Source organism: Bos indicus x Bos taurus, chromosome 15 (genome assembly GCF_003369695.1).
Source record: "Bos indicus x Bos taurus breed Angus x Brahman F1 hybrid chromosome 15, Bos_hybrid_MaternalHap_v2.0, whole genome shotgun sequence".
In the NCBI taxonomy this organism is placed as follows: Eukaryota; Metazoa; Chordata; class Mammalia; order Artiodactyla; family Bovidae; genus Bos; species Bos indicus x Bos taurus.
The window spans coordinates 79,862,155-79,887,761 of NC_040090.1; the positions used below are offsets into that span (position 1 = coordinate 79,862,155).

Genomic DNA, 25,607 nt, shown 5'->3' on the forward strand with positions numbered 1-25,607 from the left:
AAGCATTGGTTCTCCAAGATTCTGTATTTTTCTTACAATCAGTCTTCATGCAATGCATGGTTTAATAGAAGCAGATTATAATATGCCACATGCTGCATTAAACACTTCACATACATTGCCCTGTATATTTATTCCTCACAATAACCCAGAGTTATATGCTCTTATTATTATTTTATAATATATTTTTATCATCATCAGGACTGTGTCTACCAAACTGTAAGTTCTACAAGAGTAGGAACCTTGTTGTGTTTTGTGCACTACCCAGTATTTATCAAAGTCCATGAAAAATAGTAGGTGCCCAATAAAAAGCCCTTTGAATAATACATTGAAATGAATATACAACTAGCAAAAATACCCTGAATCCCACAGGGGAAAATACTGTCATAGGATTTCATTCTACCTCACTTTCTTGTCTTCTCCTGCTTCCTTAATCCTATCTTTACCCCCTCGTCTTCTGCTCCCCACTCCATCTGCAAGAGCCCGTTTCCCTTTATTCTCCTCCTGTCATTTGCTTCTAGACCTAGCCATGCTCCTTGTTAAATTATCCTTTGCCCCAGGACTATATTGAATTTTGCTTTTTACTCTCTTAAGAACTCAATCAAAGTTCTCATTATGTATTCAGGTTTTCTGAACACAAGTTGATTAAAATAACTGATTCACTTAACCTTCCCAATGAGACTCCTAGTTTATCAAAAAATGTTCTTTGTAATTGGTGAAATTTTAGAACATCTGTAAAACTTTAAATAAGAATACTTATCTACCTTTGCCTAAGAATTGTTGCAACAAGACTCTGGCCTTAGGAATGATTGCTTCAACCAGTATCCTTTGATGCCCCTGGGCTTGCCAACTTGGCATCCTACTGCTCCGACCCTCACTTGGGGCCTTTAGGGGTATGCGTGTACTCTCATCCTGTCTGACACAGACCATGATCCTGGGTTTTCTTTCTGCTCCACACTTTGTTATCTTGTTGATACTTTCTTAGTATCTGCCCTGAGCTAACTCTCTGATTTTAGCTACCTCACCTGGTCTCAGTACTAAAAGGTTTGAGAAACATACAAAACAGGATGGGGTCAGATGAGGATAAGAAAACCTTCTGACACTCGACTGAGGGAGGATCAGCTACTGTTTTACTTCCCTCTCTTATGTTTGCCTCCTTACAGTGGCTGGAATCCCAAGATGCCAAGAGATTCACTGCTATCAAAGAAAAGATTCTTCTTTTTTCTGTTTCAGGGTTTAGCATTTGTTGCCTTTTTTCTTAAAGCATTTCTCGCATACTTCCACATGCTGTTGGTGCTGCTGGCTCCTCTTTCGGTATCAACTCAAATTTTACACACACAGATCTCCCTTGACTCTCTAAGTGGAGCGGGTCTTTTTCCAGTCATCCTCTGTGAAAATATTCTCTTTTATCCTCTTTCTAGTTACTATTGAATCTCAAAAAAATTTTATGTTTGTATATATGTACTTACTCTCTTGTTTACATAAATGTTTATTGTTTGTTTCTACCAGACCCCTTACCTGCCTGCTGAGAAACCTGTATGAAGGTCAAGAAGCAACAGTTAGAACCGGACATGGAACAATAGACTGGTTCAAAATTGGGAAAGGAGTACAACAAGGCTGTGTATTGTCACCCTGCTTATTTAACTTATATGCAGAGTACATCATGTGGAATGCCAGGCTGGATGAAGCACAAGCTGGAATCAAGATTGCAGGGAGAAACAGCGATAACCTCAGATATGCAGATGACACCACCCTTATGGCAGAATGCTAAGAAGAAGTAAAGAGTCTCTTGATGAAGGTGAAAGAGGAAAATGAAAAAGTTGCTTAAAACTCAACATTCAAAAAAAAACTAAAATCATGGCATCCAGATCCATCACTTCATGGCAGATAGATGGGGAAACAATGGAAACAGTGATAGATTTTATTTTCTTGGGCTCCAAAATCATTGCAGATGTGACTGCAGCCAAGAAATTAAAATGTTTGCTTCTTGTAAGAAAAGCTATGACAAACCCAGACAGTGTATTAAAAGGCAGAGACATTGCCAATGAAGTATAGTCAAAGCTATGGATTTTCTGGTAATCATGGATGGATGAGAGAGCTGGACCATAAAGAAGTCTGAGCAATGATAAATTGCTGCTTTTGAACTGTGGTGTTAGAGTAGACTCTGGAGAGTCCCTTGGACTGCAGGGAGATCAAGCCAGTCCATCCTAAAGGAAATAAACCCTGAATATTCATTGGAAGGACAGATGCTGAAGCTGAAACTCCAATACTTTGGCCACCTGCTGCATAGAGCTAAATCATTAGAATAGACCCTGATGCTGGAAAAGATTGAAGGCAGGAGGAGAAGGGGACGATAGAGGATGAGATGGTTGGATGGAATCACTGACTCAATGGACATGAGTTTGAGTAAGCTCTAGGAGTTGGCGATGGACAGGGAGCCCTGGCGTGCTGCAGTCCATGGGGTCACAAACAGTTAGACACGACTGAGTGACTGAACAACTATATGAGATCCTGAGGACAAAGATCTGCCTATCTTTCTCACAGCTGTATTTCCAGGACCCTAGACTGAGCTTGGTCTAGCATACAGTAGGTATTTAATAAATAATACTGCATCTCTCTTATTGCCAAACCTTCAGTAGGATATACTGAAATGAAGTGGAGGGAAACAGGATCTGCCTTGTGATGACCATCCTCATCTTGACCATCCTTGGCTCTACAAATAGTCCTGGCTGATGTGATCAGAACAACCACGGATGTTAAAAAACCTTCAACAATTTTGATCTGACAATGGAAATAAACATGGAATTTCCATATTTTGTAGAGAAAATGAATAAGGTCCTTTAGTTTCTAGCTTTGAGAATTTAGTTTATGGCAATAATAATGAATTGCCCATCATTATTTTGTTTTTGTTTCACCAACTGGCAAGTTTTAGGTGAGCAAAATTAGAATCTGTGAAAGCTATTACAAATCAGAATCTTCGTTATTAACTCATTGGCCTTATTCTTCCTTTTTCTTTGCAACCTCATCTTCTTCTTTTCCATCCCCTTCCTTTTCTGCATCTATTTTAAATAATTATTTATAATGCAAAACCATGATTCATGTGGAGTTTAAACCTCAATGGAAATTTTGACTGTGCTACTTGAAGTTGATTCAAACTACAGAGGTACACAGTTAGTAACAGATAAAATTGCTTTTTTAATCTTAGAAAATATTTATAAGGTATTATTAAATTCAATTTAAAAAATAAACTAGAGGTTGTTAATAAAACAAATGGGCTAGCTTTCAAGTAATTTAATTTTTACTTTAATATTTAATATTTTAATGTAAATCATCTATATATCAATACAAGTTTTAAAAATAATTTTTTGAATTAAAATATACTTTTCATTAAACACAGGTTTCCCTGGTGGCACAGATGGTAAAAGCATCTGCCTGCAATGTGGGAGACCCGGATTCGATCCCTGAGTCAGGAAGATCCCCTGGAGAAGGAAATGGCAACCCACTCCAGTATTCTTGCCTGGGAAATTCCATGGATGGAGGAGCCTGGGGGGGGCTACAGTCCATGGAGGCGCAAAGAGTCAGACATGACTGAGCGACTTCACTTTCACTTTCATTAAACACATATATACAAATAAAAGGCTTTTTTAATGTTTGTCACAATATGAAATGAAATACTTTTACTTTGGAGGTCAGAAGTGAATTATGGTCAGAAGTATGTGTATATGTGCATACATACACACACACAATGACAACTGGGCTGTTTGTATATGTCTGCCAAGTTCACTTATCACCTGATGATACATTAATAATTACACCAGTGATAATGATAACAATAAGAACAGTAGGTATTTGTGTAATTTTACCAAGTTCCAGGCAGGGTGCTTTACAAACATTACTTAACCCAATATCTAGTTAATTGTATATCAGGCAGCATGATCACAATCTTACAGATGACAAAACTGAGCCTTTGGTCAGTAAGAAGCAGAGCTGAAATTCACACACATGCTTGCAGACTTCTTTGCACACCACACGCTTGGAGTCTAATAACTGACACCTTTCCAATAATCTACTTAATGGTCTTCAAAAAGATTCCTAACAATCCAATCAATCCATTCATTCCCCAGTAAACTAAATTTGCGATGGCAGAGCCTAATTTATTTAGACAAACACATTTTGCTAACAATTTGATAACACTATCCATTCTGCTTCATTATGCTCTCTGATGGTATCTGTTGTTTTTACTGTGTTGTGTGGTCTGTCGTGTCCGACTCCTTGTGACCCCATGGACTATAGGCCATCAGGCTCCTCTGTCCATGGAATTTGCCAGGCAAGAATCCTGGAGTGGGTTGCCATGTCCTACTCCAGGAGATCTTCCCAACCCAGAGACTGAACACATGTCTCTTGCACCTCCTGCATTGACAGGCAGACTCTTTACTACTGTGCCAGCTGGGAAGTGCTGATGGTTATCTATCCTCCTCAACTGAGTGAAATTAGGAAAGAAAACTCAGTAGGAGAGAAAAAATTGAAATATGAAATTGAATCATTTTCTCAGTAGGAGTCAATTCAACAAAGATCATCACTAGCCATGTATAAGGCACTGTGTAGAATACACACAGGACACTTGTCCTACCTTCAAATGGGTCATTGCTATTGATCATATCTGGAGGAGACACACACACACACACACACACTTAGCGATGGCAAAGATAGGACCATTATCACCATTATTTATTGAGCACTCCCACTATATCCTAGGTGCTATTATAAGTATTTGCTATTAATTTAAAATCTCACACCAACTCCAATTATTATCCACATTTTATGGTTATACAACCAAAAGGTAAGAGACTCATTCTACATGACACATTAATAATTGGGGAAACATTCTTTGAATCAAAATTAGCTTTGTAGCAATGTGGTCCCCTATGGCTGTGCTGCCTTGCCCTAGGAAAGAATGTGATAGGTGTTGGAAAAAAAGGTAAATCATTGAATGAGCACATCAGACAAAATTGTAGCAATTATAAGAATAATTGCTAACCAAAACTAAATGATCATGATGTTATCCCATTAGTCAGTCTCCCATACTTTGCTGGAGTGAAAAATAGACTAAAAATGTACACTAGACTTATTATAAAAATGTTATAAGCATGGGAACCATGTAGATGTGGTTCTAGTGCAGTGGGCTCTTATGGTCCTGGGCACCTGTAACTTATAGCCTCAAGGGAGGCCCTTGTACAACAGGAGAGTCTTGAGGTAGGAAGAAGAGAGGCGTTTGATGGAAGGCTGAGAAGTGGAAAGGTAGAGATGAGAAGGGAGGTGGTTTTGACTTATCCAAATAGCTATGCACCATTTTCTAAGAGCACAGTGATTGCTCAGGAATTATTATCAGTCCAAATTTCCCCAGCACCTGCCATGCCTTAAAGGAGCAATTGCAAAACAGCTGCCTCCAAATTCGAGAGGCTTTGTAGGTCTATACAACATTTTAAAATTCATTATTTAAATACACCTAAAGGAGGCTTGTCATTTTTTCTAGTTTCATGAGATATAATTGACATACAGCACTGTATAATGTGGGAAGCATAATGATATGACTTATATACATCAGAGCTCACTATTTTTAATCCCACTGTCTCCCTCTAATTTTATATAGGGCTAAGTGTGTTTTTTTTTTTTTTTTTTCACTAAGAGTTTAAAGTCTGGTCTCTGTAGCATTTGATTTCATAAACTCTGCTTTAAAGGTTTTCCAAGAAAAATTTAAGCATGAATAAAATGACCTTTCCAAAACATTGGTCAAATCATAAACGATCCCTGTTGAACAAGGTTCAAATAGAAGAGTTTATCAAAAAGTCACACAGATCTAGAGTTTATATACACCTGAAGGTTACGCTCACTCTACCTCTTGGAATTCAGCCACCAAAGCACTTTGGCCCTAATTGATCATATTTAGTGCCAGAAGCCTATTAGGAGCGAAAAGGGAGCCTGGAGCTATTTGCAATGAATGCAGACCAAGAGGCTGGTATAACAAAAAAATGTACGACAGCCATCATTTCTAAAAAACACAACTGAATGTACTAGTGGAGGTGAATAAGTGAGTGAGTGGAGTCGTGCCAAAGAGTTTACATCCAAACTATAGTCTGTCCAACACTCCACTTAACAGCAGCCAGGAAATGAGTGACAAGCCTGCACTATAAGCCAAAACACCTCAAACGAAAATACTCCCTTTTCCTTAAATCCACATCTGCACTGCCTGTTTCAACGAAAAGGAGTTATTTTGCCTTAAAGACATAATACTAGAGTTAGTGTGTTTCTAACTGACTTATGGATCATTTAACTTAGTCATAACCAAAGCTTCACAAAAAGCATATACACGAGCACTAACAGTCCTTGATACGTTGAGGGAATAAAACAGGTCCTTAACTAAGCCATTCTGCCACATCACCAGTCCAACATGCTGAGACTGCTTTGTCCATGAAAAATTGAGAACAGATGCATCACTGAACACATTAAAGGCAAAGAAATGCAGAAACCAAAGGTTCATACTTCCATTTTAATGCTGAGCAGCACTGCATGAGTATGCAATAATGTATATCATGCTTGATGGATTATTCCCAAATTAAAGTAGAACCAGGATCACCACATGCATTTTTTCATTTATAGTATTCTGATGTAGAATTCACTTAGTATTTAATAACTTATCATAATGCAAAATAAAAGAGAAGAAACCACATTAGATTTGAAAAAATCAAGATTTTTTCCTACTCTAAATTTAACTCATATGAGGAAAAACCCCACAAATTGACTCCATTTGTAGTACTGTGTTCCATTTTGGCAACCACATTTTGAAAAGGGGTAGCAATAAACTGAATGAGAGTTAGTGACGCTGCCAGGTGAGCAAGAGCCAATATGCTATGAACGACTCAAGGATTCGGAGATATTTAATCTATCCTAAAGGTAACACGTAGGCAAAATTATCCCAACTTCTCCCTGCGCTTCATCTGCAACACCCAGTCCTTCTGTCTCATTACTCATCATTAGTTCTTACTGCTTTTTAACTGTCACTTCCACCAGACTATCAACTCCAGGAGGGTCAAGGACCCTGTCTTCTTGCTTGCCTTTTGTCTACTACACCTATCAGAGTGTCTGATAATAAGCAGGAACTTTACGTGTGGGCATGTGCTCAGTTGCTTTGTGACCCCATGGACTATAGCCCGCCAGGCTCCTCTGTCCATGGAATTTTTCAGGCAAGAATATTAGCGTGGGTTGGCATTTCCTCCTCCAAGGAACTTTATATTGTTTTACTAATGAATGACTGAGTAAAGGAGATCCATGACCATGTATGACCCAACAACTAGACTTAACTACAAGGTAGATTATACGTCAATATGAGGTTGAATATCTTCTAACAGAAGCATTTAAAGTTTAAAATGGCTGCCGAGGTGCAGACGTGAGAGCAAAAATAAACATGGGTAGAGTAAGCAAAAATCAACCTTTGGGTCCTGAATTATATTCCAGTCTTTAAGATGCTTGCTAACTCTGAGGTTCTATGATTATACCATAGGTCATTCCCAAATTTGGGTCATAATTTAAACTAAAATTGGAACTCTTCTGTGATTGGAATTACATAGACAATTTCTCAAATATCACAAAGCTTCTCTTTGGCTGTACATTTATTTTGCTGAATCAAAGGGAAAACGGTATATGCTTTACTGTAAACAATTTTACTTTTTCTATTCACTGTGCTTTCTTTCCAAATGCTTGGGCCCCAAGCATTGATTGAACAGATCTAAAATGGCATTCCTCACTAAAGAAAGTTTTGACATTTTGGCCACAAAGCAGGGACAAAGCATGCCACAGGCAATTAACACCGTTCAGTTTCACACCACTGAATTTAATCACAGAAAATGATCTCCAAACTTCATTTAACCAGTGTCTGCTTTTAATCATAGGGTGGTTACGCTACTTACCACAAAAGAATAATAAATCCTGAATCCAGGTTTAGCCACAAAGTAGTCATCAGACTTGAACGTTATTTTAATCTGGTTTGTTCTCGATATTATCCTTGGAGGAACTTCCTTGTGTCCACACCATCGTCCTCTAATAACAGTACTGGTTTCAGATATGTCTTCAACTTCTACAAAATCATACCTGGTACCAATTTAACATAAATAAGTTTTGATTAAAATAGACTTTGAAATTCATACTTTCATTGAGAAATTAAAACTAACATATGTGATTTCTTATGACCTATTATCTGAAATGAAGTTTAGAAGGAAAATCAGTTCTTGGATTAGATTTCTCAAATTCAAACTTCAACAATCTATTCTGAGGAAAAACTTTTATACACTTTCAGCCTATTCTCCTTGAGTGAGTGAAAGTTGCTCAGTCGTGTCCGACTCTTTGTGACCCCATGGACTGTAGCCCACCAGGCTCCTCTGTCCATGGGATTCTCCAGGCCAGAATACTAGAGTGGGTTGCCATGCCCTCCTCCAGGGGATCTTCCCAACCCAGGGATCAAACCCAGGTCTTCTGCATTGCAGGGAGATTCTTTTTTTTTTTTTTTAATTGGAGGCTAATTACTTTACAACATTGTAGTGGTTTTTGCCATACACTTACATGAATCAGCCATGGGTGTACATATGTTCCCCATCCTTAACCCCCTCCCACCTCCCTCCCCACCCCATCCTTCAGGGTCATCCCAGTGCACCAGCCCTGAGCACCCTGTCTCATGCATCGAACCTGGACAGGAGATCTGTTTCACATATGATAATATACATGTTTCAATGCTATTCTCTCAAATCATCCCATCCTTGCCTTCCCCCACAGAGTCCAAAAGACTGTTCTTTATATCTGTGTCTCTGTTATCTCTCATATAGGATCATTGTTGCCATCTTTCTAAATTCCATATATATGTGTTAGTATACTGTATTGGTGTTTTTCTTTCTGAATTACTTCACTCTGTATAATAGGCTCCAGTCATCCATCTCATTAGAACTGGTTCAAATGCATTCTTTTTAATGGCTGAGTAATATTCCATTGTGTATCCCAGCTTTCTTATCCATTTGCCTCCTGATGGACATCTAGGTTGCTTCCATGTCCTAGCTATTGTAAACAGTGTGCGGGGAGATTTTTTACCATCTGAGCCAACAGGGAAGCCCAAGAATACTGGAGTGGGTAGTCTATCCCTTCTCTAGGGGATCTTCCCAACCCAGGGATTGATCAGGGGTCTTCTGGATTGCAGGCAGATTCTTTACCAGTCGAGCTAACAGGGAAGCCTCATCAGATCAGACCAGATCAGTTGCTCAGTCGTGTCCGACTCTTTTCGACCCCATGAATTACAGCACGCCAGGCCTCCCTGTCCATCACCAGCTCCCGGAGTTCACTCAGACTCATGTCCATCAAGTCAGTGATGCCATCCAGCCATCTCATTCTCTGTCGTCCCCTTCTCCTCCTGCCCCCAATCCCTCCCAGCATCAGAGTCTTTTCCAATGAGTCAACTCTTCCCATGAGGTGGCCAAAGTACTGGAGTTTCAGCTTTAGCATCAGTCCTTCCAAAGAAATCCCAGGGCTGATCTCCTTCAGAATGGACTGGTTGGATCTCCTTGCAGTCCAAGGGACTCTCAAGAGTCTTCTCCAACACCACAGTTCGAAAGTGTCAATTCTTTGGCGCTCAGCCTACTTCACAGTCCAACTCTCACATCCATACATGACCACAGGAAAAACCATAGCCTTGACTAGATGAACCTTTGTTGGCAAAATAATGTCTCTGCTTTTGAATATGCTATCTAGGTTGGTCATAACTTTCCTTCCAAGGAGCAAGCATCTTTTAATTTCATGGCTGCAGTCACCATCTGCTGTGATTTTGGAGCCCAGAAAAAGAAAGTCTGACACTGTTTCCACTGTTTCCCCATCTATTTCCCATGAAGTGGTGGGACCGGATGCCATGATCTTCGTTTTCTGAATGTTGAGCTTTAAGCCAACTTTTTCACTCTCCACTTTCACTTTCATCAAAAGGCTTTAGAGTTCCTCTTCACTTTCTGCCATAAGGGTGGTGTCATCTGCATATCTGAGGTTATTGATATTTTGGGAAGCCTCATAACTCTTCCTAAATTGTTAAAAATCAAAATAGACTACTTTCTGAGCATCTAGCTTATAAAGGTTTTCCTGGAGAAGCCAATAAATATAATCTCTTGTCATGTTTTAGGATATGTAGCTCCAGTTGTGTGCATGTGTGCATGCTCAGTTGCTTCAGTCATGTCCCCTCTTTGATCCTATGGACTGCAGCCCTCCAGACACCTCTGTCCATGGGATTCTCCAGGCACGAATACTGGAGTTGGTTGCCAGGACCTCCTCCAGGGGATCTTCCCAACTCAGGGATTGAACAAGCATCTCCTGCATTACAGGCGGATACTTTACTGCTGAGCCACTGGGTAAGCCTGTAGCTTCAATTATATACCCACATGTTTACTATATCAAATTTTTAAACAAATTCCCATTTGGAATTAATTTACCACATCCAGCATTTCTGTAGGAAAGGAAATGGTCTATACCTACACAGCATGAAAAATCAACAATTTCATTGTAGAAAATAAATGATAAAATTATAAAATAAACAACTATTTTCTCTTTGTGGAACCTATCTTTTGGAAGGATTATATCATAAACAATGACATTTATCATAATCAAAAGCACATGCCTTTAGCAGTGATGTGCTCTAGCCAGTATTGAACATATCTGGGCTGTGTGTGAATGAGGGTAAGACCGTGGGTTCATCATTGACACTGGTCAGAGAAACAGAGAATTGCAGGATTGAACATCATTGACACTGGTCAGAGAAACAGAGAATTGCAGGATTGAAAAAGACAGGAGAGGCATTTTAGATATTCCATGCAGCCATTAGATCCTCAAAGTCCCTGCACAATATTCCACTCTTTCGTTGCAGAGTAAAACACGTTCAGAGACAGAATCACTTCTTCTGAGATACCCCACATCTTCAAACATTCTACTTGAGAGCTGAACTGTGTGCCTTTCAGTTCTGGTCCTCAGCACCCTGCCCTTCAGTCACCTTTTCCCCATATGACTTCAGATGCTAAAGTCACAGGGCACACGATGAACACTCAGGGCACACACTCAGGGTGAACAGTGGCAGAAATCTCATATCTACTTTATATTTTCCTGTCATGATTACCAAAAGGAGTCAGCATGAGAACCATCACATCTGAATATGAAGAAAACCCAATACGGTTTAACTAGTCTTCATACACCTCAGAGCTCTTATTGGATGGGGCAGGGTGATCTAAGAAGCAGGTAAGCATAATAAAATGCTGACTCAGTTTCATTGAAAATAGTCTATGGGGCCTTTATCTCCTTTGCCTCTGTTTCCTAATGAACAAAATAAGAAGGTTTATGTAATTTTACCAGCTGAATATCTCTTGAGCACTACGCAAATTAACTACTTGATATATGGTGGTTGGAAAGTGAAAAGTACTAAGATAGAATCATCATTAGAGCAATAAATATTACAATGTAGACATCAAGGAAGTTTTGCAACAGATGGGAAGAAACAACTTCATTTCATTTTATATACAATGTATGTGAATCATATTCACTACACTAAGCAAAAGTATACTTGAAACTTTAATAACACAAGAGGTCACTTTTGTCTTTTAGATAACCTATTAGCACAATTTTCATTCTCAAAGCTCCATTTTGGTTTTCAAGGAGGGTCCTGATCTCTTCCCCTTCTTCCTTTCTCCTCTGCCTCTTACTTCTCTACCTCCCTCTATAAATTTTTAGGAGCAACTTGATTTGATGAATGGTCTGGGGATCCTTTAGTCCATCCTAAAGGAAATCAACCCTGAATACTCATTGGAAGGACTGATGCTGAAACTGAAACTCCAGTACTTTGGCCACCTGGTGCAAAGAGCTGACTCACTGGAAAAGACCCTGATGCTGGGAAAGATTGAAGGCAGGAGGAGAAGGGGGCGACAGAGGATGACATGGTTAGATAGCATCAACGACTCAATGGACATGAATTTGAGCAAACTCCGGGAGATGGTTAGGGACAGGGAGGCCTGGTGTGCTGCAGTCCATGGGCTTGCAAAGAGTTGGACACCACTTAGCAATTGACCAACAATTGGGGGAAAAGTCATCCTTAATTTCCTCTATTTTTAAGGTCAGGACGCCCAAAGGGTTTAGTCACTACCAGACCAAAACCCTGTGTGGGAGTGGAGACCAGTATCTCTTCAATGACATTATCTTTAATAATCTTTTAACACTGGCCTTGTTGTTTGTTTACATGATCTCTCTCTCTCTCCCTTTTTTTTAAGCACAGAAAATGAATTCTCCCTTTCAAGGTTGAAAAGACACAAGATCTCCTCAAGCTTATTCTCTCTGTAAATATTAACTGGCTCTTCCTGCATGTATTCATCTTTACTTTCCAGCATACATTAGCCTCTATGGTCCTAGAAAATAATAGTGAGTGCTATTATTCTTGAAAAAAATAGCAACATAATAAAAACTGTCAGTGTAATAAACACACAACAGAGGATAGCCAAATTTGAGGCACATGATTTTTATTATTCAAAGTAAAATAAACCTACTGAAAGGATTTAGCAGTTTAGTAGTAGTTCATTGGCAATGCAGAACAAGTGTACGCAGTGAAGTACAAGGAGGAAAAAAAAAATCCTCCGCATCTTACACATGCTAATTAAAGGAATAAGATGCTGTGAGCGGACAATTTGAAGAACAGCAGTCAAGACTTGCTCTGAAAAATATGCTCAAAAGGGAGAAGACTATCTCAGTGCAGCTTTCATTTTCTGCTAACCCCGAAATTGCAGGAAGAAACAGACCTCTGAGGAGGAGCACACTGGCCTTGGGAGCTTGCCTTCTCTTTCTTTTTACATGTATCTGAGGCCTTAAAATTATTATTTCAGGTAACGGCCTGGCAGGGTCTTCGCCATCACCCTCTCCCAGCGCTGGGTCACTTCCTGGAACCCAGCAGCGGGTACACTCCTCAAGTCCTGGGAAGCTCACACCCGGGCCATGGGACATGGTTGCTGATGACCTGGGAGACCAGATGTGTCCAGCTGCTCACAAAGGTGGTTCTAGGCCTGGCCCAGAAAAAAGAATCACCCAGATCCCCCTTCTCTGGAAGTCACACAGCCTGGCTCTGCCAGTTGCAAGAGTGAGCTTCTGTGAGTCTTGCCAGGTTACCAGGCCTCCACAGAGACTGTGCTTCAATTTATGTTGCACATTAGGACGGACATAAAGGCTTTTTGAAAAAGAAGTCACGTATTTTGGATAGGGCCCAAATGAGAACTTTGATGCAATGTTTTAAATCTTTTCTTCACCTTGGAATTTTACCCTAATATGGATTTCATTTCACACTCACCTACAGATATCATTTTCGGCTTCCTCTAATCCAAACTGATTGTCAAAGGCTAGCTGTATCCTTGTTTTCTCCTGGGAGTGGAGCCGCCAGGTCAGAAGCAGGTTGCGAGGGTAGCTGTTTGGGAAGCGGGGACTCTGCACGTGGCCATGTCCTGTCACCTCGATGGTCTCGTCTCTTCGGTACAAGTCTGTGAGGTGATTGCTCTCTGTTAGTAGTCACAACTTGTAGAAATTAGTATGTTGCTCCAATTACAGGAAAGCAAAAAAAGAACAGTTTAAAACACATCACATTGCAAAGCACTTCTTGATTGTGTTTAAAAACATTAAGGCCAAATGGCAGCTTTGTGGTTAAACAAACAATATCCATGTTTTTTTCTACTACTCCTGTCTCCTCAATTCTTCATAAAGCTAGACTTGACTCCTAATATTTGATACTTTGGGAGCTCTCTTAACATTATTTTTGACAAGCAAAATTAACGATCATCTCAGAACTCAGACTCATTTCAATTGGAATTAAAATGAGCAAGTAATTTCAAATAGTTCATCTTTCCTTTTTCCATGTAATATAGCTGACCCTTGAGCAACACGGGTTTGAACTGTGTGGGTCTGTGAATTTTTTTTGATAAATATATATATATATATATATATATATATATACACACACACACACACACACATACAGTTGAAACAGGAGGGAAGGGGGAGAAGCAGGCAGGGCATGATATAACCATGATGAAGACTGGTTAGAACTAACTTTGTCCAAGATGTCGGAAGCATCAACTTGGAGTAGACCTAGCGCCTCATCTCACGCTTGCTAGCATGTTAAATGACACACCCATTGGCACCATGAGAATTTTGAGGCCAACCATAAAAGGTCAGATATTGTGCTGTGACCTAATTCCTGGAAATCCCTGCCTCTTCCCCCAAATAATTGGAATAATCCTCCCACTAATTAGCCTATGAAATTACCCAGTCCACAAAAAAGTATCCACACTGTATACTGAGGCTCTCTTCTTGCTTTCTGAGATGGCCCACACTCTGCGAAGTGTGTCTGCCTTTAAAGACATCCATTTACTATCACTTCATCTCTGAATCCTTTCATGACAAAGCAAGAACCATAAATTCATCAGCAACATTGTAAATGCACTTTCTCTTTTGACTTTCTTGACATTTTATTTTTTCTAGTTCACTTTATTGTAGAATATATAATACACATAACATACAAAATATGTTAATCAACTGTTTAGCAGGAAGGCTTCTGGGGACTTCTGTTGTGGGCCAGTGATAAAGTATCCACCTTCCAATGCAGGAGACATGGGTTAAATCCCTGGTCAGGGAACTCAGATACCACATGCCACAGTAACTAAGCCCACGCAACAACTAGAGAAGCCTACATGGCACAGTGAAGACCTAACACAGCTCAAAACCAACCAAACAAACAAAAGCCAAAGAGGGGGAAAAAAAGTAATGTTTTTGGCCAACAGTGAAGTATGAGTAAAGTTGGTTGTGGGGGTGGAGACAAAAGTTTTATGTGGATTTTTGACTGTAGGGTGTGTGTGTATGTGTGTGAGTGTGCATGTTCTTAGTTGCGCAGTGGTGTCTGACTCTTTGCCATCCCATGGACTGTAGCCCACCAGGCTCCTCTCTCTATGGGATTTTCCTGGCAAGAATACCGGAGTGGGTTGTGTCAACTACAAATTGGCGTTTGCCAAGAACATTTGCCACCTGCCTCTGCAGAGACTGAATCCTGTGCTGCTGCAGCTGTTGAACCTCAACATGCCCTGAAGGCAGTTCAGGGTGGACAGTGAGGCACTCTGTGCTCCAGGGAAACTGGGGAACAGGTCTTTAGATAGTCAGATATTTCCAGAAACTGATTTCATGATCCAAATCCATGCATCTCCTCACATCTAGAAAAGCATTAAATTCCTTCATGGTGACATCAGCTTCTTGTGACTAACAGAAAACCTTTTGTAAAGTAAGTACTTGACTGCTCTGAATTCCCCCTTCAAAACATCTTATACATTGACCTTCCCCACTGCCTTTTTTGAACAATTCCTTAGAGGTATCTGAGGTGCTGTCTCCTGGGCTGCAGTCTTCATTTTGCCCCATTAAAACTTAACTTGCAAGTCTCACTTTGCATCTTGTTAGTCAACAGTTGCCATGCCCTTTTCCTGGGGACCTTTCTGACCCAGGGATCAAACTTGCACCTCCTGCGCTGCAGGAGGATTCTTTACTGCTGAGCCAGGGGGAAGCCCCGGTAAGGTACTGGCATCCCTAAACCTCACTTTGTTCACAGATCAACTGTACAAACACATTTTTTTTTCATTGACAGAGGAACAGTATATCGTCAATGATTAGCACAGGAGGTACTCAATAAATATTGCTGAATGAATGAATGAGTGAGTGAAACAAGTGAGTGAAAAGCAAATTAAAGACTCTCATGATATTTAATGACCATGTATTTTTTAATCAAATGGCATTTTCCAGTTGTTTCTCCCTCATAAAAGATTTTAATTTTTGGCCTTCATTGTTGCTGACTTAAAATAGTTCCAATTCTAATTCTATTTTCCGTATATTGTATAATAAAGAACTTGTCTGATCTTTGTCCTGGGTTCCTAAAAGGGAACTTCTAATCCCTTAGAATTCCGAAGTGACTTTATTATTTATAGTAGGCCCTTGGGGCCAAACCTGATTTTATGCTGATGGGGTGATTCACTGTGGGCCCCTAAGTAGTTTCAGGATGGGGACTGGCTATGATAGAAAGACTAAACACGTGACTTTCAGCTCTGACACCAGTCTGACTTCCCAACGTCCCTGAGGTAAGGTGTCTTGGAGTCTTAGCCTATTGCCAGTGAGCCAATCAATCATATCTATAGAATGAAACTCTTATAAAAACTCTGGTCACTGTGGCTTGGGGGAGTTTCCTGGTTCATGACACACACATATGCTGGGAGAGTGACATATCCTGAGGACATGAAGCTTCATGCTTAAATCTTCCCAGACCTCTCCCTAAGTGTCTCTTTGTTTGGCTGGTCCTGATTTGCATCCTTTATCGTAAAACTGTAATTATAACTACAGTGTTTTCTTGAATTCTCTAAGTTTTTCTAGCAAATTATCAAGTCTGAGGGGCTTATAGGAAGCCCTCGGTTTAACTGTGAATTGGTAAGGAGTATGGGTAACCTGGGTACCTCACAATTTTCAGCAGGTGACTGAAGATCAGTCTTGGGACCTGGGCTCTTAACCAGTGACATCTGACCTAACTGCAGGTGGTCTGCATGAGAATTGCACTGCTCAGTGGGCCCATTTTTCCTATCTCCCAGTGTCCAGAGTTCTTTGCATTTTAGATTTTGACATTTTAGGCCCCTCTGTAAGCAGAACTGCAGCCACAGTCTATTTGCGTCCTCCCACAGAGAGTTGACTCCGAAGCCTATAATTCAGTGAGCCTGGTCAGGGAGGCCTAAATTGCTGGTGGAAACCACTGAAAGATTGGGCTGCAGAGGGTGGTTGTTAAAGCTTCCAAAATAAGACAAAGGGGATGAACAAGGAGTCAGCATGTGAGATGCAAAGGCTTCTCTCCCTTTTACAAACATTCTGATATGGATGGGAATTTCAATTTTTCTTTGCTTTTTTTTTTTTTTTGACTAATTCAGTGTTTAGTGTTTTGTGCTTGCCCGGCTAGCTTTTGTGTGGGAGACAGCCTTAGGAAGAGCAAAAGTAGCTAGAGGAGCAGACGTCCCTAGTCCCAGCCTCTTGCCCAGGAGACCAGAGCACCAACTCTGCAGTCATGTTCCATGCTCTGGTCCCAAGTTTGATGCTCTTTAACTATCTGTAACAGAAGGTAGTTTTCCTTCTTAGCCTGAAATTTGCTAGAGGCAATTTTAGATCCTTTGCTATCTATAATCACTTTGACTTCTGAATCACATTGTTTATATATAATTTATAACCTCATGCCAAACTCAGGGCTATTCTTGGCAGAAGAGCTGTGATGATTTATAGATACAGAGAGCAACCTATCAGGTTAAACCTGAGATAACTCCGAAGTGTTATATACAAAGTCACATTCCTCAATGAAGGCATTTACTTTGGTGTTCCAATAATAACTAGCACAGTATGTCAGGAACTCCTCCAGTAAGTTGTTTAAATTCATTACTACATTTAATCCTCACAACAACTGTATGCAATTAGTAATATCCCCACTTCACAAAGAAGGCTCAGAGAGTTCAAGAAACTTATGACCTCAGGGCATAAAGCAGGTGATGAAATCAATATCTGACCCTAGACTATCTTCAGCGGAGAAGGTAATGGCACCCCACTCCAGTACTCTTGCCTGGAAAATCCCATGGATGGAGGAGCCTGGAAGGCTGCAGTCCATGGGTTTGCTGAGTGTTGGACATGACTGAGTGACTTCACTTTCACTTTTCACTTTCATGCATTGGAGAAGGAAATGGCAACTCACTCCAGTGTTCTTGCCTGGAGAATCCCAGGGACAGGAAGTCTGACGGGTTCCTGTCTATGGGGTCACACAGAGTCGGACATGACTGAAGTGACTTAGCAGCAGCAGCAGCAGACTATATTCAGAGCACACATTCTTAACCAGAACACTGTATGAGTTGTTAAACTACAAAAATATGAAATATATCATTTTTCATAGGAATAATTTTGACTTATGTTTTACATGGCAAGAATATAAGTTCTTATTTTACATTTTAATACAGAAAGAGGTTCACATAGTCATTACTTTGGGTTATGAATTTGATGCCTTTAAAAACGTGAATTAAAATGAAAGAAAAAGCCAAAATGTTTTTATTCTGTCCCTAACTCTTTGGCAAACTGAGTTCGCCCAACCAAGTATCCCTGGAGCTCATTAAATCCTTGGAGACAACTATCACTTACTTTGGGATTCATCTTGAACAACTGTTGTTCTCAGAGTGTGATCCCCAAGATCAGCATCATCAGCTGGGAATTTGTCGGAAATGCAAATTATCAGACCTTATCCCAGACCTACTAAAGCAGAAACGCTGGGGGTGGAGCCCAGCACTATTATTTTAACAAGGCCTCCAGGTGATTCTGAGCTCCCTAAACTGTGAGAACCACTGACCATATCATTCTTTCTACTCTTGTGCTTCTCATTCTTGACTTACCAGGCTCCTTCACTGCCTTGCTTGACTCTATATCTCATATATGAATTTTCATCTTACCTTCCTGCCTGATGACCTGTCTTGGGCTCACTTTCCTGTCTTTGACCTTGAAACATTCTTGAGGACATCATATTATATAAATACAGAATGAACTAGGGTAAGAACTATCTACTTTGGAAATTACCTTATCTAACATTTCCCATTTCATGGAACAGTCACTCTTGGTCCCAGTAGACACATCTGGTAATCTACTGCTTCAAGTTATGTTTAAGGAGGAATGAAATCACAAATAATGGTTTATTTTTTCTTCTCAGATCATAATATTATCTACGACAGCATGAGATCTAAATGGTAAATGCTGTTATTAAAGTAAGAATTAAAATACTTCATCAGTGATTCCATAGGAATAAATGGTGATCTCTGCAGACTGTGGCACCTCACACAAATTCAGTGGAACATACAGGCATACTCATTTGCTCCACTGTCTCTCTAAGACATCCAGGAGCCGGTATCATGACTGTTAGCCACAAACCCAACATACTATAACTATAAGCCAAAAGAAAAGAATGGTCATTGGTTCAGGAAATTCCCAATATGCAAAGGGATTTATTATAAAATTTCATTTGTAAAATGGTTATTTCACAATCATACAATATATCAGATGAACAATGTTTGATGGGCATGTAGTTAAGTGTTATATAAACCAAACTGCTGCTGCCAGAGAACCACATTACAACCACTTAATTTTTGTGGGGTGCAATATACTTTACAAGCATCCAATTTTTAAGTCTACCATAAGTTGATAAAAAGTAAATATTGCAGTAATTACCACTGCTTTCATTCTGTTTTTTATTTTAAATTTAATTTTGTTATATTACTTTAACAGGTAATGAAACCAACACACAGAAGTTAAAGTGATTTGTTCTAAGTGAAGAGAACGGAAGGCTGGCTGGTATATGGAAGAGTGAAGTTTTGAATGAAGCTACATCATGTTGGTGACTTTCTTCACTATAATCAACAGTAGCATCAGACGCAACATGTCATCTTTCTGGCTTCTGTTTCCTAAACTAATAGTTTAGGGGCTGAATAATATGACATTTAAGATTCTTTTCAGGTCCAAATGACAGGACACCTCAAAGATTTTCCTTCAAGAAGGCAGAACTGCCAGTGGTTTGACTGACAAATGTGAGGCAATAATGAGACCAAGGAACCTGAAATCCAAAATCTTCAGCGGGATAAACACTTTTCCCATCTATCAGTGATTGTATATATAGTTGTATACTATCATCTAAAATAGGTGTACAAATGGATATTTTATCAATTGCTGTTCAAACATATGTATGAAAATCTTTATTATTAACAAGAAAAGTACCCCAGGCACATAACTGGCCACTTAGCCCCTCAACTTGTGCTGAATACATTATGGAGGAATGTAAATAAATCCTTTAAAATAGATGCAATGTATTCTATCTTGCTTTTTTATTTTTTATTTTTTTTAAATTTTATTTTATTTTTAAACTTTACATAATTGTATTAGTTTTGCCAAATATCAAAATGAAAAGGTTTCTGCTTGAAGCTGGTTGGGTACAGGGACTTAAAGTTACTAAAAGATGCTTTATAATTTTTTTGAAAGTTTCACAGAAAAGTTAAAAAAAATCACATGCAGAATATTATATATCTTGAGGGAAAGGACAATGTCTTGTTTACCAAGGTAACCTCAGAACCTCACCAGTCTGGGCACATGGAGACTTTCAAAACAGAGCTGTTAAATACATACATGGATGGAAGGTTACTGTGAATAATGAATAGGCAGAATTCTAAAGGCTGAAAAGCATTTTGCAGTAAGATAATAAATAAAAGGCAGTTTAAAATGCCCCGATAGTTTATTTCTAAGTGTGCCTGATGTTTGTGGGAACACATCTTGCACAAACGTTCAAGGACTATTTTAGAAAGAGTTACATTGAAATGATCCTGCTTGCCATGCAGTTCAGACATTAATTTTGAAAGAACTGCCTCTTTTTATGCACTATTTCCAGCAAGACATGTACCACCAAGCTCAGCAGAGTCGGTCTACACCACTCTTTAAAAACCTGAGACCAGGATGGGGAACACATGTACACCTGTGGTGGATTCATTTTGATATTTGGCAAAACTAATACAATTATGTAAAGTTTAAAAATAAAATTAAATTAAAAAAAAAAGAAAATGTTGATACAATTGAAAAAAATAAAATAAAATAAAATAAAAACCTGAGACCAAGAAAGAAGAACAATGCTGGACAAAAGCGGGAGAGATTGTTGCTGTAGTTGGGATCTACTCTCAGATGGAGCAAGCGGTGGATGAAAATCGGTTGACTGACAAGTCTCCCAAAGTTCTCGTCTTATGCAGCCATCTAATTTAAAATAGAAAGTTCAGCAAGGCTAATCAACAGTGAGACCTGTGACTGACTAATGCCTGATTATTATTACTACTAACTACCTCTAATCTTTGTACTCTCCCTCAACGAATCACAGCATTGTATACAAAAGTATCTTAGAACCCAAATTAGTACCTTCATCAGTGAGACAGCGCACAATGTATTGCTGAAAAGGGAAAACAAAACAAGGGAGTGGTGGAGAACATGAAAGACGTAGGGCAGGAGTCCCTAATTTTAAAATGAATGTCAATTAGTAGAACAGGCCATAAAACATAATTATTAGAACAGACCAACTGGGATTAAACTGAATTTTTGTGGATACTTTTTCATAAATTATCTCCTAACTTAAAAAGCAAAGGGTTGGCTCACTCTGTGAACTGCTAAAGGTGAAAATTAGACTTTGTTAACAATGTTAGTTTAAAAATCAGTGTGAAAGCATTTTCAACATTCTTTTCCTCAATGTTTCTTAAGGCACTGAAGCTTGCAATCAAGGAACTAATTTCCTCCAGGGACTGCTAGTGGGCCAATTTTCATTAAGGAGTTTTGGGTTAACATCTGACACACGGTCTTGGAAAGACCCAGTCTTCCAAAAGCCTATATAACAGCTTTAAAAACAACCATCCCCCGTGATCACTCTGCTTTTAAGCAACTCAAGGGCAAAGCCGATTAAGCATCAGGATTTATTTAGAATTCTCTAGCAAAGATTTTTCTAAGAACTCAGTAGTAATACAAAACCTTTCTGTTTATAAAGATTTGAGGATGAGGGAGTTGGTTGTTTGCCACTTACATATCCCTTTTTAAAAATTATAATTCCTTTTCACACAAAGTATTAGTGTTATATAAACAACATTCCTTAGAGTGACAATGTGGAGACAATATTTTTGTAATCAATTGAAAATTCCCTGAACTCAAAATTCTTCTTCTTTAAAAATCTGAGTCCATCAAAAAAGAAAGAAAGAAAAAAAAGAGTATCACAATGTTTGTTTGAACATTTTCCAGTTATAATTACCAGGGGGTAGTAATGCCCATATTGATGCTTATTATTCCTCACCTCACAAAATCTCTTAATGAACAAAGGTTTGTCTTATTATTGTACAACAGTGAGCAATTACACTCTTTCTTTCAAAACCATTTGTATTTTATAGGTAGCTAGAGAAGTGGTTGAGGCTTTCTTGGTAGCTCAGATGGTAAAAAATCTCCCTGCAATGCAGAAGACCTGGGTTTGATCCCAGGAAAGGACACGGCAATGCACTCCAGCATTCTTGCCTGGAGAATTCCATGGACAAGAGGAGCCCAGTGGGCTATAGTCTATGGGTTGCAAAGAGTCAGACACAACTGAGTGACTAACACACACACACATAGAAGTGATTATCAAATTCTATTAAAATGGAAATTATTTTTGGTCTAAGTTTTTTGAAAATTGAAATCAGTGAAAATAATGATTGCAATAAAATAAACATGCTATATTTTATCACACTACTGTTGTTCAATTACTAAGTCATGTCTGACTCTTTGTGACCCCATGGACTGTAGCCTTCCAGGTTCCCCTGTCCATGGGATTCCCAGCAAACATACTGCAGTGTGTTGCCATTACTCCAGGGCATCTTCCAAGTCCAGGGACTGAACCTGCCTCTTCTGCGTGTCCTGCAGTAGCCGGTGGATTCTTTACCACTGAAGCACAAGGGAAGCCATTTTTATCACTTTAGGATAATTCAAATTAATTAATTCTCTGGTAATTCTTCTTATGCTATCGTCTCTCTGTGTTGGGATGTTGTTTACCATGTAAAGGATGTGAAAAAAATGAGACAATAACGTTCAGAACTGTGGCAGAGGGGGAAGGGACTGTAGAGCAGGACAGAAAACACTATAGATGAGGCTGCTGAAGAGCAAGATCTTTTCAACCATACCAACTTAACACCCAGAAAACAAGACAACCCTAATGACAAAAAATATCTGCTTTCCCAGTGCCAACATAACAAAGAATCGGACATGACTGAGTGACTGAACTGAACTGAACACAGTTCTGATATATAGGAAAGTAACAGGCAAAATTAAAAAAAAAAATGTTCCCAGAAAGTAGATTTAGTATTTTTTCTAGAAAACACTTATTATAGGAAAACTAACACTTTTACAAACATTGTGAAGGAAAGCTACTTAAAGTATGACCTTTGTGTATTCACAAAAAGTGAGAATTTTCTGAAATTATTTTACAGGATAAGTTTCTGGAGGAAGTAATCAGTTCAACAAAGCTAATATGGAATGGAATAGTGTGCAACAGAATGATCTTGCAATACCCTAATAATTAGAAACTTGATTTGTATTCAAAGACAAAACAGTTTGCTAATCACACCTGACTAAAGAGCTCATCAATTCTTAAGAGAAAACTAATTGGGAGTTAATATAAGAATCACATGGTTTATTATCTGTGGTTTATATATATATATATATATGTATATAAAATTATATTATCAAAATATAAATTAACCTATTACTTAACATGTATATTAGTTATATCTAATATAATATATAGATATTAGAAATATGCAGATCAATGTATGCATGTGTACTAAGTCTCTTCAGTCGTGTCTGAGTCTTTGCAACGCTATGGTCTGTAGCCCGCCAGGCTCCTCTGTCCATGGGATTCCCCAGGCAAGAGTACTGGAGTGGGTTGCCATGCCCTCTTCCAGAGGATCTTCCCAACCCAGGGGTCGAATCTTCCTCTCTTAAGTCTCCTGCACTGGTAGGCGGGTTCTTTACCATGAGTGCCACCTAGGAAGCCTCTTTATATATCTATAATTGAACTTAAATGCTTATTAAACTATATGACTGTCGTATTATTTATAGATTCAGTCATTTTTCAATATCAAAGTTCACTGAATTCCAGAACACTTAATTCACATATTAATATTTCAAATTGGAGATATAACTTATGAATACTGTTGAAGGTGACTGTCCAGGTGTTAGAACATAGAGCAAATTGGGACACAACTGTCATAGCTTTTGTGTGTGTGAATCTAGCAACATATAGGAAGTAACTGTTAATCTGATTTCAGTCTCAGATATTTTCACTGGTAGCACCATATGTAGAGATGAATTATAGCTTATATTTGGATATCTCATTGTCATTCAAAAAGGCTTTATCAACATCGCACTATGATGCATCACTAAAATAAAGTTTTTATGTATATAACTGAGTACAAAAAAGATATTAAATGTAAATACAATAAAGTAATGGTATCTCATCCTCATTCTCTTGTAAAGAATAATCAAGTGCTTTAGAGAACCAAAGCTGAGAAGATGTATGCAAGTAAATAAAGCTGAATTTTGATTTGTCATTGAGATTCAAGGAAACAAATTCTCTTCTCACTTCAGACAATGAAAATAAAGTCAGGAATTACTATATATCTCAGAATAGGTCAAAGAATTGTCAAAGCTATGAGATATTAATGCAAACAATTCATGCACTCTGATGTTGATAAACACCTATATGTTAAAAGCTGGTGGCTTTTAAGACAATTGTTTAACATACATAAATCATTTATATTAAAAGTTCTTCAAGCTAGACTTCAGCAGTATGTGCACTGGAAACTTCCAGATGTACAAAATGGGTTTTGAAAATGCAGAGAAAAGAGAGATTAAATTACCAATATCTATTGGATCATAGAGAAAGAGAGGGAATTCCAGAAAAAATATCTACTTATGCTTCATTGACTATGCTAAAGCCTTTGGTTCTGTGGATCACAACAAATTGCAAAATTCTTAAAGATATGGGAATACCAGACCACTTTATCTGTCTCCTAAGAAACCTGTATGTGGGTCAACAAGCAACAGTTAGAACTGGACATGGAACTACTCATTGGTTAGAAATTGGGAAAGGAGTATGTCAAAGCTCTATATTGTCACCCTGCTTATTTAACTTCTTTGCAGAGTACATTATGTAAAATGCCAGGCTGAATGAATCAAAGCTGGAATCAAAATTTCTGGGAGAAATATCAACAACCTCAGATATGCAGATGATACCATGTTAATAGCAGAAAGCAAAGAGGAACTAAAGAGCCTCGTGATGAAGGTGAAAGAGGAGAGTGAAAGAGCTGGCTTAAAACTCAGCATTAAAAGAACTAAGATCATGGCTTCTGGTCCTACCACTTCACGGCAAATAGAAGGGGAAAGAGGAAGCCGTGACACATTTTTTTCCCCTGGACTCCAAAATCACTGCAGATGGTTACTGCAGTCATGAAATCAGAAGATGCTTGCTCCTTGGAAGTAAAGCTATGACAAACCTAGACAGCATGCTGAAAAGCAGAGACATCACTTTGCCAACAAACATCCATATAGTCAAAGCTATGGTTTTTCCAGTAGTCATGTATGGATGTGAGAGTTGGGCCATAAAGAAGGCTGAGTGCTGAAGAATTGATGCCTTTGAATTATGGTGCTGGAGAAGACTCTTGATAGTCCTTTGGCCTGCAAGGAGATCAAACCAGTAAATCCTAAAGGAAATCAACCCTGAATATTCACTGGAAGGACTGGTGTTGAATCTGAAGCTCCAATAACTTGGCCACCTGATGCAAAGAGATGACTCATTGGAAAAAACCCTGATGTTGGGAAAGATTGAAGGCTAAAGAAGGGGGCAGCAGAGGATGAGATGGTTAGATAGTATCACCGACTCA

General features: G+C 38.9%; 1 protein-coding gene across 2 annotated transcripts in view; it reads right to left on the reverse strand.

Moving 5' to 3' along the window:
• PDGFD (platelet derived growth factor D) overlaps positions 1 to 25,607 on the reverse strand; it is a 278,545-nt gene that overhangs the window by 84,593 nt on the left and 168,345 nt on the right. The window contains exons 2-3 of one of the 2 annotated variants that reach the window (XM_027563963.1): positions 13,388 to 13,574; positions 7,962 to 8,142 (exon numbers count right to left, since the gene is read on the reverse strand). In XM_027563963.1, the coding sequence (XP_027419764.1) occupies positions 7,962 to 8,142; positions 13,388 to 13,574 (368 nt within the window). Of the gene's footprint in view, positions 1 to 7,961; positions 8,143 to 13,387; positions 13,593 to 25,607 lie in introns of both variants that reach the window. The other variant, XM_027563962.1, reaches the window with a different exon arrangement.